We start from the raw sequence: 17,033 nt of genomic DNA, 5'->3' as shown, positions 1-17,033 counted from the left end.
GTCCTTGGTGGTTCTCGATCAAATCTTAAGACTTTCTATTTTTTTGTGCTGCTAGGCTCACGTGTCTAGATTCATGCCTCTAGACTCAAATCTCCAGGCTCACATTTACATGTTCACGTGTTTAGGCTCATATCTCTTTCCTCGCATATGTAGGTTCACGTCTCTAGGCTCGCGTGTCCAAGTTCACACCATGTGTAGGCTCATGTCTTTTTTGTATAAAGTCGGCTGATGTTCTTCCCTGGTGTGAAATCAGTGTATCTGGGGCATGAAATCTAGGAATGGGACCTATGAGAGGGTTGGTATACACTTATTAAGTAATGTGTACTTACTTCTCCAATAATTAAAAAGGAAATAAATTTTCCTTGGAATTTGTAGTAGCTAGTACATATTGTATGATAAGAATATCTTCCAAGGACATGGGTAGGCACGTCTTTACATGGCTGTAATAATTGGTCCATACCATAGTAGGTATACCTACCCTAGGTTCACGTCTGCAAGATCATGGCTCACGTGTATAGACTCATGGCTCATGTGTCCAACATCATATTTGTACACCCACGCGTCTAGGTTCATGTCTTTTTGTGCAGGACTGTGGGCTCATGTCCCCTACCCGAGAGCTAGTTCTCATGTCTTTTTGTGCGGGACTCTGGGCTCACGTCCCCTACTCGCCCAAGAGCTAGGTTTTTGTGGTTTGTGTTTTTTTGGACTTGATGGGGTATGATTAAAGATCTTAATCCTTGTTAATAGTTGTAATACAACTAATTACATATTTTTTATTATTTTTAGATGATTTTGCATGCTTCTACTCTACCAATTCAACAATGCATGAACAAATTATGATAAAATATGAAATGCATGAACAATAATTTATAATTTCACTCTAATTTAATTTGATGGCACTCAATGCTCATGTTTTTAAAGTGGATTCCACTCTTAATCATAATTGTTAAGCTAATTGTTGGATCAAAGTAATGAAATCTAAGTCTCTTGGGCTCCAATTTCATGCAAATCACCAAAAAATCAGGGTTTTGCTCTACTAATAATTGAGCATAGAATGCCCTAATGCAAAATAAACTACAAATAAAAATAAAAATCAACAAACACATCCAATGTTCCAAAACCGTATGCTTTTCAAAGTGTGACCTCCTAATCAACACCGGATAATATTGGGTGATCCTAATAGCATAGAATGGACAGACAAATGGTGCTAAGCCCTAGTAGGCTAGTCCCCGATAGTGGCGCCAAATTGTTAGATATATGCTACACTATGAGGCCATTTAATTATGCCATAGGAACTTTTGTCCCACTAGTTTTTTTCCCATGGCCATCCAAGTGTGAATGGATATCTAAGGGTTAGCTAGTATATAAGTAACCTCATCTTCAATTTAGGGTTATTACTCATTCGTACTTTTTTATTTGTACTTGTAGAGAGATTTATCTCTCTCCTTTAGCCTTGCCAATCTATCTCACACTCTACACCTCTGTGTTCTTGTTTTTGAGCAACGTGTGTGTGTGAGTCCAGCTCCCTTTTGTGATCTAACAGTGATATGAGAGCGAAGATTTTTCATAGCTTGTTTTTCTATTTCAAACCTAGCTATGTTCAAGATTTTAAGATTTCCATAGCTTGTTCAATTTGGTTTCCATCAAGTGGTTTGTAGCTCTTGATCACTTATAGTAGTAGTGCTACTTGAAACTTTCTTTTTCACGCCTCCATTGAAGCTCTATGCTCTTATTAGTGGTTCACTGCTTCCCATAGTGAATGAAGTGATTTAATCTCCTATAGTTTACCTCAACAATAATTCCTAATAATGTCGTCATTTGTAGAGGTGGCAATCTCCAACAACATAGTCATCACCATTGTAGTCGTTTATAGGTGGCAATCTCCAATAGCGCAATCGTCAACGTTGCAATCAATTCAACTTTATGGTCGGGTCATTCAATAGCTCCAAATGATTCATCTCAACAATTCACCTCAATGTTTCATTGTTATGTGCATATACTAAATGCATCCATGAAGAATCTTGACACCAAAAGTAAGAAGTGTATCTTTCTTGGATATAGTCTAGAGTCAACGGCTTATTGACTTTATCATCCACCAAATGTGAAGAAGATATGTGGTGTTTGTGGAGCAGACAAGAAATAATCCACCATGATCCCAACCCACTAGCTCGATTTGCTCTTAAAAAGGAGGAGTTTTCAGAGGATGGGATATCTCTATGGTTTTGTCCTTCTTGGTTGGGTGAATGTGCGCAACGCAAAAGTTGATCCTCCTACAGAGGAATCCTCGCTAGATGAATTACTAGCAGCTCATAGGTCGAAGTCGCAATTAGCTCCTAAAAGGAATGTTGCACTAAGCATGAACATGGAGGGCATTTCCGTCCCCTCTAGTCCCTCAAACCTTGTTCCAAACTTTTGCGGAAGAATGTCCATGGTTTCATAGCCATGGTTGTGGACCCAATCCTCAGAGTCATTAGGCTTTGGGAGAGGTTCGTAGTGCTCGTTCTCATCTATCCGAAAACTTGTTGCAACATTTACACATTTTCACCGAGCGATTAGGAATATTGTGTCAGATTCATTGGCGAGAATGCCTCAACCCATGGGATGAGTCTGCCCTGTCTTTAGGTTTATCTTCAAGGACTCGTTGCCTTTGCATATATACATGCGATTGCTTTCCCAATCATGAACCAGTCTTGCTGCTCTCATGTAAGATGACCTTCCGATGATCTTTAGTATGTGTGGTGGTGGAAACTCAATCCAAAGGTCTTGATTTATGCATCTTACAGAATGCATATGGGTTTGGTTGTGTTTTCATCAACAAGCTTCACTATGAGGCTTGTTCCTATGAATGGTGGGCTACCCCAAGACTCCCAGCAATACTTGGTGGTTATGATGACACCAGCATCAACATCCAAGATCATGGAGAGACCGTAAGGCCCTTGTACATGATTGGTAACACGACATTCATTTCGTCACTTTCAAAATAGTGTCCCAGCATGTTCATGGGCACTTTTGGCTTTCCTCTGGTTTTGATTATAGAGAGAGGGTGCTCAATGGGGCATGGCTAGTCCTACTTCTCTTCAAGTTCAAGTTTAGTGGGGTGGGCTCTTAAGTTCCCATTCATCCAGTCAGATGAGTCTCTCAAAAGTTGATAATTTCCTTACAAAAGAGACATACTCACTTTGAGATGGGCTAGGACCTACCAATGTGTAAGGAATGTGCATTGATGCTTCTCTAGGAGGTGATGCCTCTGAAGGGAACAAGATAAAATCATCATCGATCACCTTAGAGAAACTGTTATGTTGGTTATGATGACCCTTGGAAGGCCAACTTTCATCTCGCGGTGAGTCCTCCCTTATCTTAAATCTTCTCTCACTGCATCTAGTAATGTGGTGCTTGGTTGGATTGCTTCCAAAGGTAGAGGCTCCGAAAGTGGTGGTTTTTGCGGCCTCTTAAGATTGGTTATGGGTATATCTGAGGCCGACGGCAAATTTTGTGGTCTCCTCACAAGGTCTATGATTGGCTATGGGATACACTCATGCTAGGTTAGTGGTTCACATTGGATCACTTGCTCTACTATTGGCTTTTAGGGACTACTGCAGCCTTTGGGGCTTGCGGCTCTAGCTCTTGCGCAACATGCTTCAAAGTTGAAGCCTTGGCTTTCTACCTATTGGCAGCCTTGGGTTGTTGCTCTCATCTTGGTCTAGAGCTTTGTGATGACATTAAGGAGTGTCAATAAGTCCTCCTTGTATGCTTAACAAGTTAAGGCTCGTCGAAGTGGTAGCAGATGTTTTCTGCCCCACGGGGACAATTGTCACTGTATTGGGACAACCCTTGTAAGGATGGTTGAATCCGCACTTATAGGATGTGCCCACCTAAGGGATTACGTGGGATTTGGAGTGCTTGGAGCACTCGGAGGATTTGGTGTAGGGTCTTTGTGATGACACTCCACAATGCAGTGTGAACCTTTTCATAGAAATAGTTTCATGAGCTTGCAATGAGCACAAAATTCTTGTTGTCTAGGCCTCAACATTGGACACACTATGCTTGTATGACTGCGGCAGTAAATTATGTACCAAACCGTATCTCTTTGTGGGAATAGGTGCGAGTGTCCTACTTGAGGTGCCAGTTGGGGCTGTCCCTACCACTATTGGCCTGAATAGTTTAGCGAATTCTCTACGAACTCATTCATGCTCATATCTTTGACTAGGACTCTAGCCAGTGTTAGTCGGGCACCCTTGGCCGATGAAGCTTTGGATGATACGTCCTCAATCTGTTGGTTCGGGTGGACGACTTACATCCTTGTCTTGCAAATTCTCTACCATGTCTATTGCCTCACAAATGGCAGTCATCGAAGATGTAGTGCTTAGGCATGTAGAGATGATAGTAAAGCCTCTTGCTCTTAAGACCAATCATAAATTGATCGATGGGCGCTAAGTCATCCAGTCTTTCTTCGCGGATGTTGCATCTCATATGGAGATACTTGGTTCTAGCATTGTAATCCCTCATTGTTTCTCCCTTCTTTGCTTGAAGTTGTGTATCTGTGCAATGGGGCTCCACCTGACTCCACTTCAAGTGAGTTTAATGATCTAAAGCAGTAGCCTGCTTTGCCTTCAAGGAAAAGTCCGAATGAAGAAATCTTGGTGGGATCATGAATCCTTTCCATGGTATCGCAAATTTGATTAACCTTCTCTAGGTACTTAATAGGATCTCCAATTTCATCAAATTTTCTCATCATCCTTGAGATGTGGATTTGCTATGTTGGTTGCCATTCCCTTTCTCATTTCAAACGTCATCCTCAACCATATCTTCTACGTATTCTTGAGACAATGGAATGTAAGGAGATGGTTGTGCGAAACCCTCTATTTCAAGGTACGTGACCTCTTGCCTTTTGGGGTTGGGAGTCACTTTCAATGGCACTTGTCCTCCGAAGGGTGACTTTGAGGTTGCAAGCTCGATGCGGATGAGGACACGACGTTGTGAGAATGCTCTCATGGATCCCTTTGTGTTCCTCGTCGTGCTCATTGAAGCTTCATCCAAAGATAGAGCAATTTAATACCTTCTTCATAAAATTTCTGGCGCTATTTACAAAGCCAGTTGGTGAATTTAAAGCTTGGAGAACCATGGTGGCCCCTTTTTACAAGTGTTTCTTTGTGTTTCGTTGGCACATTTCTTTCCAAAGCTCCTCGCTTGAGGTGGTTTTGAAGGAGTCTAGCTGTTATTTGCAGGGAAGCACTTTGCTGAGTGTTGGTTATTTACAAGAAAGCACTCTGCTAAGTGTCGAGCATTTGCTATGATCAAAGGCTTGGTGGGTTTCAAGAGGTATGGTTTGATGCGCTATAGCCGATTATATTATTATTTTCAACAATTAGTTCCTATCGAGTTCGCATCAAAGGTCCTTAGTGCTTTTGTAGATCTAAAAATGGTTTCAGACACATCTTTTTTAAGCTCACACCTCTAGGGCCAAATCAACAAATTCAAAAACCATATTCATGACTCTAGACTCACTTCTGCAGGTTCACGTATCCCTACTCTAGACTCACGTCTACAGGCTCACGCATCGAAGTTCACGTATTTTGGTTCACCTTTGCAAGCTCATGTGCATAGGCTCTCATTTGCATGTTCGCGTTTTCCTTTATATGGACCCTACTCACATACTTCTCTTTTATGAAATAAGCCTACTTGAATACGAAAATTTGTGAAACATGGTTGGTATACATTTATTGGATAATATTGAATAACTGTGAAGGATGACAATTTGTGTGACGCACATCAACAAGATTCGTGCCTCTAGACTTGCATCTGCAAGCTCACGTATCCATTTTCACTACTCTACACTTCCGTCTACAGGTTCACGTAAACAAGCTCTCATTTGCGGATTCTCGTCTTTTTTTATATGGACTCCAACTTCCCTGTCATCCTACTTGGATACAAAAATCTACTAACTAGACCTCTGACAAGGTTGATGTGCATTTATTGGGTAATAATTCTACTTTAATTCTTGAATAATTGTGAAAGACGAGATTGTGTGACAAAAATCCACACGTGTGACAAAGAAATCCTCAAATTACATGAGCAATGTGTCTATACAAGTCTTTAAGGCAATAATAATTGGTTGGTACAATGTTACGTATATCTACCTCTAGGCGCACAAGTCCAGATTTAACGTCTCAAGGCTAATTAACACAAAGTATTCATGTGAACCACAAATATGTTCTTTTATGTTATTCCCAACAATTACTCATTGGGTACACAACAAACTCCGAAATCAATACCGATGGTTTAAGCTTTCAAATTTCCAAAAAGAAACACGAGTCATGTTCATCAGAGAACATCCCTCTCTTTTCAGACTCAGGCTGTTGTGATTAACCAGGGCTAATTTTGACAAGGTGCATGCCACAAAGGCACGGTTAATTTTGACATGGTACATGCCACAAAGGCAATTATATTTGAACTAGGTAGCACAAGTGAGGTGAAGAGGGTACTGCATAAAAGGAAGAAGGGAAAAGGGAGGGGGAGGATGGGGGGGGGGGGGTAGAGAGGGAGGGAGGGGAGTGTACCAGTGTGTGAATATGCTTGAGGTCTTAAGAGGTGGTGTGGAATCCTGATACAAGAAGAAGAGTTAGTGAAGAAGGCTTGCTTTGCTACAAGCCGATTAATTAACAGTGTTTGGGTGAATATGATTTACTGTCATGAATCCTAAAATACCAAATAAAAAGAAAATGGGTGCAAAAGAAAGAAAATGCATCATTACCGGTAATTTCAGATCTTAATAAGGTACATAGTGATGATGTTACAAATTATGAGTGATAAGTAGTATGGTATTCACACAGGCTTATAAATCACCAGTGGGCTTAAACTAATGGGAAATGTCCCTGCTACTTGTAACCAACTCCATCAATGAAGGAAGTGATTCTGCAACCACCAATGTAAATCTCCTGATCATTTCTAGAGAAGCTTTTGGTTGTTTAGAAAGTAACGTTGAAGGCCAAAAATACCTTAAGAAAGATAAGTAGACCATAATTTGTAGCTACTACAGCCTCCTCTTCGTCCCCCAAAAACTGTCTTGAAGGAGCTGCAGAGTAGCTTTCCTTACCAGACCAATCAATTGTCTCGAGTTGCCTGTAAACAAAAAAATGTAAGCCTCTTATATACACCCATAAAGCATTAGGCCCTAAGATTGACTTCTTACACGGGGTACATTTTGCTACTTTTGTCATGGTCAGTTTCTTTAATAAGACCCATTTCTAGTGCATAATCTGCATATGCTTTATAGTGTATCTTGGGCCTTTCCGACCATGAAACATTGCATGGCAGCCACCCAATGGATCAATTGTCACTAACACCAGTGCGGAAAGTATGAATACAACTATTAAAGTGGCAGGTAGCCATCAATGCGCTTTGAGTTTTATTACCTTGAGGTTCATCGGTGATCCCGAATTTGCTTTTTTGGCCTTGTGAATGCGACTTGTGACTGCAGGAACATAGTGCCCAGCATAGGACTCTCCAGTTTAAAAATAAAAATAAAAAACATTTCCAGCAAACTTGGGATGTGCTTGGAAAAAGGCCTGTCCAAACATATTAGGATGATTGCAACATGCTTCTTAAACCATCACAATGACAAAGAACAAATCAATATGCATACACGCGGGTGAGTGCGCTCACGTGTTGATATTTTTGCGTCCTTGTTTTTACTATACAATAGGATTGCACAATCCTTTTACCGATGATGTAAATTCCTATACATATAATAGTAAACATGATCCTCATCATCATCTTTTACTAGTCTAGGTGTACTTATGATGCATATTAGTCATCATACATCTCTTACTATTCTAGATGTTCTCATTATGTCTATTGTACTAATCGTAATTACACAACCATTTGCACAACAATTATTTGTAGGTCACAAAGGCCTTAATCTTATTTTATATGTATATTCATATTTCTATCTATATCTACATTTACATCTTTATTCATACTAAATTTTAAATTTACATCTATATCTATATTTACATTTATATTTATATCTATATTTAAATTTATATATTTGTTTACTTACAGGTATGTATATTTTCTGAAACAATTGAAGGTAATAAGATCCCCTTGTGAGACTACCTGTAAGAAATGGTACATGCCTGAAGCCTGCCTGGCCTGATGCTCACTTTCCCATCCTCTCTGCCATAGAGCTCATCATGTCCTCTAGTACCCCCATCTTTACTGACTCCCTTTTCATCATGACGAATGTCCCGAATGTCACTACTGTAGCTAAAACCAGTTCCAATAAGCTGGTCTATAAAGATAATGTTAGACACATACATCCAAAAACACAACCCAATGTAAACACACATTACTTCTATACCAAAAACACCACCCCCCCCCCCCCCCCCCCCCCCCCCCCCCCCGCGCGAAAAAAAAAGCTAACAGAATTAGCTGTATGGGCTTTACCTTGTCCCAGCCATGCTCGTTCCATCTAAAGGAGATTGCTGGTGATTTGAAAGGGACCATTCTCATAGAGCAAAGCCAGCTCGCTGCTACACCCAACCCCTTTAAACATCCAAAGCACCACTGGGTCTTCAGCCTTGTTTTGTAAATACTGCAGTCAACAGAGCCACAAAATTAGGCTGCTTACACAAACTTGCCACCGCTCACCCCTTCACACACAAAGATGTGCCCATATTGACTTTTTGCTCACAAGGATGCCAAGCAATGCCTGAATGGGAGAAGAGAATTAGGGTTAGAGATTCATGTGGAAGACATACACAGAGAAGCAAGGGAGAGAGAGAGAGTTGTGGGGATAAGTCAACTCACCAAGTGTGAGTGTGTGACTCCCCTATCACACATGTATATTGCACTAGTACACATAGTGCACTTAGTACATTAAAAGTACTAAGTGTCCTATGTACTATAACTTATGGGCTTGTACACACTATAAGGGTGGGCATTATGCCTTTACCCCAACAACCTCCCACTTAAAGGCAAAGTGCCCTTAAGTAAAGGAAAAGAAAAAAATCAGCATGTACATGATAATATACAAGGCCATATCAAGGCTGAAACTGGCCTCATCCAATGCCCATCAAGTGTCTGCAATGAGCAAACCGCTCCGGAGGCAAACTCTTTGTCAACAGATCAGCCGGGTTGTCATCCGTATGAATCTTAACAAGCTGAATTTGCTTGTTCTCTATCACCTCTCTGATGAAGTGATACTTCACATCCACATGCTTCGTCTTTGCATGAAAGACAGGGTTCTTTGCCAACTGGATGGCACTCTGACTGTCACAATGCAACAATGGAATATCCCCTGTATAACCCAAATCAACCACTAATCGAGATAGCCATAATGCCTCCTTGCAAGCCTCTGTGGCTCCAATATACTCGGCCTCTGTAGTAGATAAGGCAGTGCACTTCTGCATCCTGGATATCCATGACACAGCACCTCCTGTGAATGTAAACACATAACCGGTAGTAGACTTCCGGTTATCTGGATGACCGGCATAATCCGAATCCGTGTAACCATGCACTAATGCATCCTGTTTGCCAAAACAAATGCACATTTCACTGCTTCCCAATGCTTCTTGCCAGGGTTGGCCATGTATCTAGAAACCACTCCCACTGCAAATGCAATGTCCGGCCTAGTAGCAACCATGGCATACATGAGACTGCCACAAGCTGAAGCATACGGAACCTTGGCCATATCAACCCTGTCTCTATCCGACTGTGGGCTGTCCATAGCACTGAGTTTCACATATGGAGGCAAAGAAGTACTAGTCTTCTTCGCCCCGTCCATATTGAACCTCTGCAAAACTTTGCCAATGTATTCCTTCTGAGACAAATACAACACATGCTGATTTCTGTCCCGAAGTATCCGCATACCCAAGATGTGATTTGCATCACCCAAATCCTTCATATCAAAGGTTTCATGCAGCCTCTTCTTCAAGGCATCCATCTCTTTACGAGATTTCCCGGCAATCAACATATCATCAACATACAAGATGAGGATCAATAGACTGCCATCCAAAGCTTTTTTGGTGTATGAGCAGTGATCTATGTCACTTCTCCTGAATTTCTCGGATTTCATGAATGTATCAAATTTATGATACCATTCCCTTGGTGCCTGTTTGAGCCCATAAAGACTCTTTTTCAGCTTGCATACAAGCTTCTCCTTTCCACTTTCTGCATAACCCTCTGGCTGTTGCATATATATCTCCTCATGGAGATCACCGTGAAGAAAAGCAGTCTTCACATCCATCTGAATCAAGTCCAGATCATCATGTGCAACCAAAGCTAACACAACTCTAAGTGTGGTCATTTTGACCACTGGAGAGAAGATCTCCTCAAAGTCCACACCATATTCCTGCTTGAAGCCCTTAGCCACTAACCTGGCTTTGTATCTTGGCTTTGCATCTGGTGCAACTTTGAGCCTGTAAACCCACTTGCTTGGCAAAACCTTCTTGCCTGCAGGCAAATGCACCAACTTCCATGTTCCATTTTTGTGCAGAGAATCCATCTCTGACTTCATGGCACGCTCCCAAAGAGCCTTGTCTGCCCTCTGTAAAGCCTCCTTATAACATGAGGGCTCCCCACAGTCAGTAAGCATCAAGTAGTCAACCCCTGGAACAAACCTGTCAGGGGCTCTGGAGGGTCTTGTGGACCTCCGTACCCAATGACCATCATTTGCAGGTTGCTGTCCAGCCTGCATATCACCTATTGGTGGCTCCTGTTCCATGCCATAAGGCTGAAAAATCATGCCCGGTATCTCCTCTAACTGTGGTATATCCATAGGGATATCTTCTGCCATCTCAAGCTGTCCATTTGGACCATTTTCAGCACCATTTAAGGGCTGGTTTTTCTGCTGTAATGGCTGCTTTACAGCCCTTTGTTGTTGTCCATGATGTCCATCATCATCAAAGATGACTCTGCCAGGCTCCTGTTGCCTTGCAGGCTCCTTATACATGCATGTTTCATAAAAAATGACATCATTGCTGCGTATAATCTTTCTATTCACGGGATCCCAAAGTCTATACCCCATTTCACCTCTGTCACCATATCCTAGGAATATGCATTTGTGAGACTTAGGATCAAGTTTGGTGCGCATTTCCCTGCGTATGTGCACGTACGCAACGCAACCAAACACTCTCAAGTGCTTGTATGACGGAGGCTTCCCTGTCCATACTTCCTCTGGCACTTTCCCACCAAGCCTCGTGTTAGGTGACCTGTTTATAAGGTGAACGGCTGTCATAACAGCTTCAGCCCAAAAACCATGAGGTAATGCAGCATGTGACAACATAGAACGGACCTTCTCCTGTATGGTCCTGTTCATCCTCTCTGCTGTCCCGTTTTGTGGAGGATCATAAGGAGTAGAGAGCTCCCTCTTGATGCCTTTAGCATCACAAAAGTCCTGAAACTGTTTGGACATATACTCTCCACCATTGTCGGAACGCAAAGCCTTCAGTGTTTTGCCTGTTTGGTTCTCAACAAGAGCAACAAACTTCTCAAACACTGAGAATGTATCACTCTTCAAACGAAGAGGATAGACCCACACCTTGCGTGTGGCATCATCAATAAAAGACACAAAATATTTTGCCCCTCCCAAAGAAAGCTGAGGCATCTCACATACATCTGTATGCACAAGCTCTAACTGAGCATCTTGTTGGGTTTTATGCTGTGTATGCACCCAGAGGAGTGCTAGTGATCATCAGTAGATTACTGGGGCACTTTTTACTTCAGTTAGTGGAGGTTTTTTCCCCAGTTTAGCTCAGTTTCACTTATATGCAGTTTATAAGTGTTTTGGTCCACCCGACAAATTTATGGCCGGACATGTGAACACTTATCTTTAGGGTCACTATCATGTGGCTATTGTACTTCACTTTTTTGATCATTCAAGCATACTGAAGTCGTGTTCTCTATGTGTGTTGGTTTCCACGCCTGTTTGTACTTTTTGTAAACCCTAACCCTAACACCCAATCCCTTCATTTGGTATCAGAGCATTGAAGCTCTGCCTTGCACTGCCCGTACAGCAGCTTCAGAACCTGCCGCCCGTACATTGCCATTGTTGTGCGCCGTACTGAGGTCTCAGCATCTGCTGCTCGAACACCAAGCCTGCGCCGCCTTCAGCTACACGTGTGCGCTAGCTGCCACACCCAGTCTGCGCCGCCTGCATCGCCTTCAGTTACTGTACCTGCCCGTACAGTCAAGCGCAGCCACCATCACCTGTGCGCCTTCAGCTACACCTGTGCGCCTGCTGCCCGTACACTTGCTTCCGTACCTGGCGACTGTACAAACCTGGCGACTGTACAAACCTGCGCAGGCTGCACACTTGCTTCTGTACCTGACGTGTACCTGCTCGCCCAACACAGTACTGTACCTGCCCGTACAGTAAGCGCTACCTGCACAGTACTTCCACATCATCAGTCCTGTGAAGTACAGTCAACTGTACTTGCACTTTGGTGATCTGTACCTGCAGAAATACCACAAGCTACACAGTCATTCAGTGGTAAGCATTAAAATTCATTTTTTGGGCATTTTTATTTTCTCTGTGACAAATATACAGGCACAACTGGCAGATTTTCTAGCAAAGAACTATACAGGTTTTTTGCACAGTTTGGGTGCAGCAAATTTGGGCATTTTTGGGGCATTTTGGCATTGTATAAGCCATTTGTTGCTCTACTCAGTCATTGGTGCATTGAGCTGCACATTCAGAGGATTGAGAGTGCAGGCATATTTGGGTGAACTGTATTCAGTGGAGTACAGTTGTTATCAGGGTTTCTACTATTGGGTTTTTTGGTAAACAGGTACAACATTGTGCGTAAAGCATAATGGCAAATCAACAGCAAAGTGATGTATTCACATATTTGTCTAAGGAAGACAAATTGGATGGCACGAACTACTCCTTGTGGAGTTATATGCTGAAAAATGTGCTTGTGGCAAAAGGTCTTTGGGATTTTGTTTTATGGCAGCCAGTTTACAGGATGATGATGAGCCTGATTCATTTGTGGATGCACGAGATAATGTGCATTGGAACAAAGCCATGCAGGATGAGTTTGATTCTATTAAAAAGAATCAAACATGGGATTTGGTTGATCTGCCCAAAGGCAAGAAAGCAATTGGTACTAAATGGGTCTATAAGTTGAAAAGACATGCAGATGGATCCATTGACAGGTACAAAGCCCGTCTAGTTGCAAAGGGCTATGCACAGAAGAAGGGCATTGATTATGAGGAGACATTTGCTCCTACATCCCGAATGTCGACACTTAGGTGTGTCATTGCATTGGCTGCACATCGTGGTTGGGTTGTTCACCAGTTGGACATAAAGACTGCATTTCTACATGGGGACCTCGAGGAGGAAGTTTATGTATTTCAGCCCATGGGATTTGCAGAACATGGTCATGAGGGGAAAGTTTGCAGGCTGAAAAAGGCCTTGTATGGTTTGAAACAAGCTCCACGAGCTTGGTATGCAAAAATAGATGCTTTTCTACTCACTCAGGGATTTGTGAACAGTCCATCAGAAGCCACTCTGTATGTAAAGAAAGAAGAGACAGATCTGCTGGTCATCAGTCTTTATGTGGATGATCTCTTGCTTATGGGATCAAATGATGACAAAATTGCAGCTTTTAAGGAGATACTGCAACAGACATTTGACATGTCTGACTTGGGCCTTGTACATTACTATTTGGGCATACAGTTTGTGCAGGATAACAGAGGCATTGGGTTGTTGCAATCACGCTATGTTGCTAAACTTCTGGAGAAGTTTAAATTTCAGGATTGCAAGCCTATTAGTACTCCTATGGAGCCTGGGATGAAACTGTCACTACAAGATGACAGTGTTTCCTTTGATGCCACTACATATGCTCAGGCTGTTGGGTGCCTCATTTACTTGTGTAATACAAGGCCAGATATTCAGTATGCAGTCTCTCAGTTGAGCAGATTCATGCACAGCCCACGGTTGTCACATTGGCAAGCTGTGAAGCGTGTATTCCGTTATTTGCAGGGTACCTTGTCTCTTGGATTGCTTTATCCTGAGGGGGGTGACATGCAGTTACACGCTTACAGTGATTCAGATTGGGCTGGTGATTTTGATACCAGACATTCCACTAGTGGAAATTGTTTCTTCCTTGGCTCTTCATGCATTTCTTGGCTAAGCAAGAAACAGACCACAGTGGCCACTTCGTCTTGTGAGGCAGAGTACAGAGCAGCCTACACTACTACTGTTGAGTGTGTTTGGCTGCGTCGTCTCATGACTGATATGGATATTTCAGTGGAGGAGCCTACACCTATCTATACTGATAGTCAGAGTGCCATTGCTGTGGCCAGGAATCCTGTGTTTCATGCTCGCACGAAACACATTGAGATTCACTATCATTTTGTTCGGGAGAGACTCCAGGCAGGAGATATCAGTCTGATCTACTGTCCTACAGATCAGAATGTGGCAGACATCTTCACCAAGGCATTACCACGTCCGAAATTTGAAGCATTCCGCAGTGCTTTGAATTTGTTTCCTTTTGGTGGATGATGTACAGTGATCACATATCACTCCAGGGGGGTTTGTTGGGTTTTATGCTGTGTATGCACCCAGAGGAGTGCTAGTGATCATCAGTAGATTACTGGGGCACTTTTTACTTCAGTCAGTGGAGGTTTTTTCCCCCAGTTTAGCTCAGTTTCACTTATATGCAGTTTATAAGTGTTTGGGTCCACCCGGCACATTTATGGCCGGACATGTGAACACTTATCTTTAGGGTCACTATCATGTGGCTATTGTACTTCACTTTTTTGATCATTCAAGCATACTGAAGTCGTGTTCTCTATGTGTGTTGGTTTCCACGCCTGTTTGTACTTTCTGTAAACCCTAACCCTAACACCCAATCCCTTCACATCTTTCTGTCCAAGAGCTTTCTTGTGGGGGCACTGGAGTTGCCTGCCATATATACAATGCTCACAAAACTGAAAACTTGAAAACTTTAGAGAAGGCAAGTAACCCAAACGAGACAATTGCTCCATTGCTTTGACACTCATGTGTCCCAACCGGCTATGCCACATAGAGATTTCCGGCAGCTCGGTTGCATTTACATTAGCATGGTGACAAACACCTGCATGCATAAAGTAAAGAGTGTCCACCTTAGAGCCTCTGGCAACAACCAGTGAGCCCTTACTAATTTTCCACTTTCCACGACCAAATGTGGTAACATAATCAGCATCATCAAGCTGTCCAGTAGAAAGCAGATTCTTCTTGATCTCAGGCACATGCCTGACATCATGGAGCATAAGCTGTGAGCCATCTGAAAACACAAGCCTTACATCACCTCTGCCAAGAATCTTGCATGCATGGTTATCACCCAAATAAACCACTCCTTCATTGCCAGCAGTATACCTGACAAACAAGTCTCTGCAACCTGTAACATGAAAGGAGGCACCTGAATCAATGATCCATGAGTGCATACCATGACCACCTGTAAGAAGTGAATGGGCATCAAGTGAAGACGTAAATAGGACCTCATCCTCACTGTCACCTACATGTGACACATTGATTTCTTCAATCTTGACTCCACTTTTGCCCTTTTGCTTTGCATCTTTGGCTTCATCTTTGTCTTTGTCTTTGCCTTTTCCCTTTTCCTTTTGATCATTTTTCCATTTGTAGCATTGCTTTTTAATGTGTTCCTTCTTGCCACAATAATGGCATTCCAAGTCCTTTTTGGAGCGAGACTTGCTCCTTCCCCGTTCTTGGCTTTTACCCCTTTGCTGGGATCTCCCACGTGCATTCATTGCATTGGACTTTCCAACAGAGTTGTTTTTCTTGTTCATCTCCTCTTGAAGGAGAGCACCCTCAACATCTGCATATGACAGCATAGCATTCGAATTGCTAGTGGCTGTCCTGAATGTGTCCCAACTCTCTGGCAAAGTGCATAACAGAAAAGTGGCTTTGAACTCATCGTCCATTGCCAACTTTTGATTTATAACTTGGCTGACAATACCATTAAACTCATTTAGATGGGCTACCATAGACGCCCCTTCCTTCATCTGAAGACCTATGAGTTTCTTCAACCAATACACTTTGCTTGAGGCACTTTGTTGGGCATACAAGTCCTGCAATCTCTGCCACATTCCCCAAGCTGTCTTCTCTTCATGAATGCTGAAAAGTAAAGAGTCTGACACAGATAACATGATAATAGATCTTGCCAGCTCATCCATATCTTCCCACTCTTCAGCAGTAAGAGAAGCGGGCTTTACACCCCTTTCTTTGATAGGCTTGTGCTGCTTCTTCTGGAGCAACACATTATAGCACTGGGTTTGCCAAATATCATAGTTATGTGAGCCTTCAAGCTTCTTGATGTGAAGCAATGAAGAGCTCTCACCTGTGGTTGCCATAGCAATATGCAACCTGTCAATGCCTGACCCCCTGCAAAATGTGCAAACACTGCACCAAAAGCACACAAAGTGCTCACAGTTATTCTCCCAAGCTTTATCTCCCACTGCCGAAGCACGAATGCAACTTTTCTCCCACTGTATGTGATGAAATCACTAAAATCTGGTTGCTGCAGATTTAGGACAGCACCTTAAATGTGCTCTGTTCCCCTTCCAAAGTACTGTACAACAGTACCAAGTGCTCACCTGTGATGTACCAAACCTGTACCGGCAAGTATAGCAGCTGAAATTGAACCTTTTCCTCACTCAAATCAGTGTACAGCCATGCCAACACTTGCACAAAGCTGTGCCAAATCTGTACCAGCAGGTACAGTAGCAATAAATGCTCTCCTGGCTGTCCAAATGAGTGAAAATCAGACTTTTACAGTCCCGAACACTGCATACAACAGTCCCGAACAGAAATTGGGCAAAAGCCCCTTGACTGCAAGCTGATTTCTGAGGATTCAAGGCATAAAAGTCTTGCCTGCTGCTTTGCCGAGCTCAACAAGCATAAAATCTTGAAAAGCCCCTTGATTTAAGATCAATTGCTGATCATACATGGTACATTGACGCACACGAAGGCATCCAGAGTCTTCGCAGTGCTTCCCCCTGGCCACATATACATCCAATACATGAAAGCC

At 42.6% G+C, this 17,033-nt stretch overlaps 1 protein-coding gene across 6 annotated transcripts in view; it reads right to left on the bottom strand.

Annotated features, from left to right (window-relative positions):
* Nucleotides 1-6,045: 6,045 nt before the first annotated feature.
* LOC147614643 (serine carboxypeptidase 3-like) overlaps nt 6,046-17,033 on the bottom strand; it is a 31,993-nt gene continuing 21,005 nt past the window's right edge. Inside the window, exons 2-7 of one of the 6 annotated variants that reach the window (XR_015262939.1) lie at nt 8,650-8,710; nt 8,446-8,593; nt 8,116-8,285; nt 7,413-7,565; nt 6,996-7,119; nt 6,728-6,912 (exon numbers count right to left, since the gene is read on the bottom strand). Coding sequence is in view for 1 of the 6 variants with exons in the window: in XM_086779914.1 (XP_086636040.1) it covers nt 7,421-7,565; nt 8,116-8,285; nt 8,446-8,593 (463 nt within the window). In the remaining 5 variants the exon portion in view is untranslated. Of the gene's footprint in view, nt 6,642-6,727; nt 7,120-7,412; nt 7,566-7,662; nt 7,737-8,115; nt 8,286-8,445; nt 8,594-8,649; nt 8,711-17,033 lie in introns of those variants that run through there. The other 5 variants (XR_015262936.1, XR_015262935.1, XR_015262937.1 and 2 more) reach the window with 5 other exon arrangements.

The sequence above is a fragment of the Cibotium barometz genome, chromosome 41, assembly GCF_041138505.1.
Source record: "Cibotium barometz isolate CiBa-2024 chromosome 41, ASM4113850v1, whole genome shotgun sequence".
Taxonomy (NCBI): Eukaryota; Viridiplantae; Streptophyta; class Polypodiopsida; order Cyatheales; family Cibotiaceae; genus Cibotium; species Cibotium barometz.
This window is presented reverse-complemented; position numbering and strand designations above follow the sequence as displayed.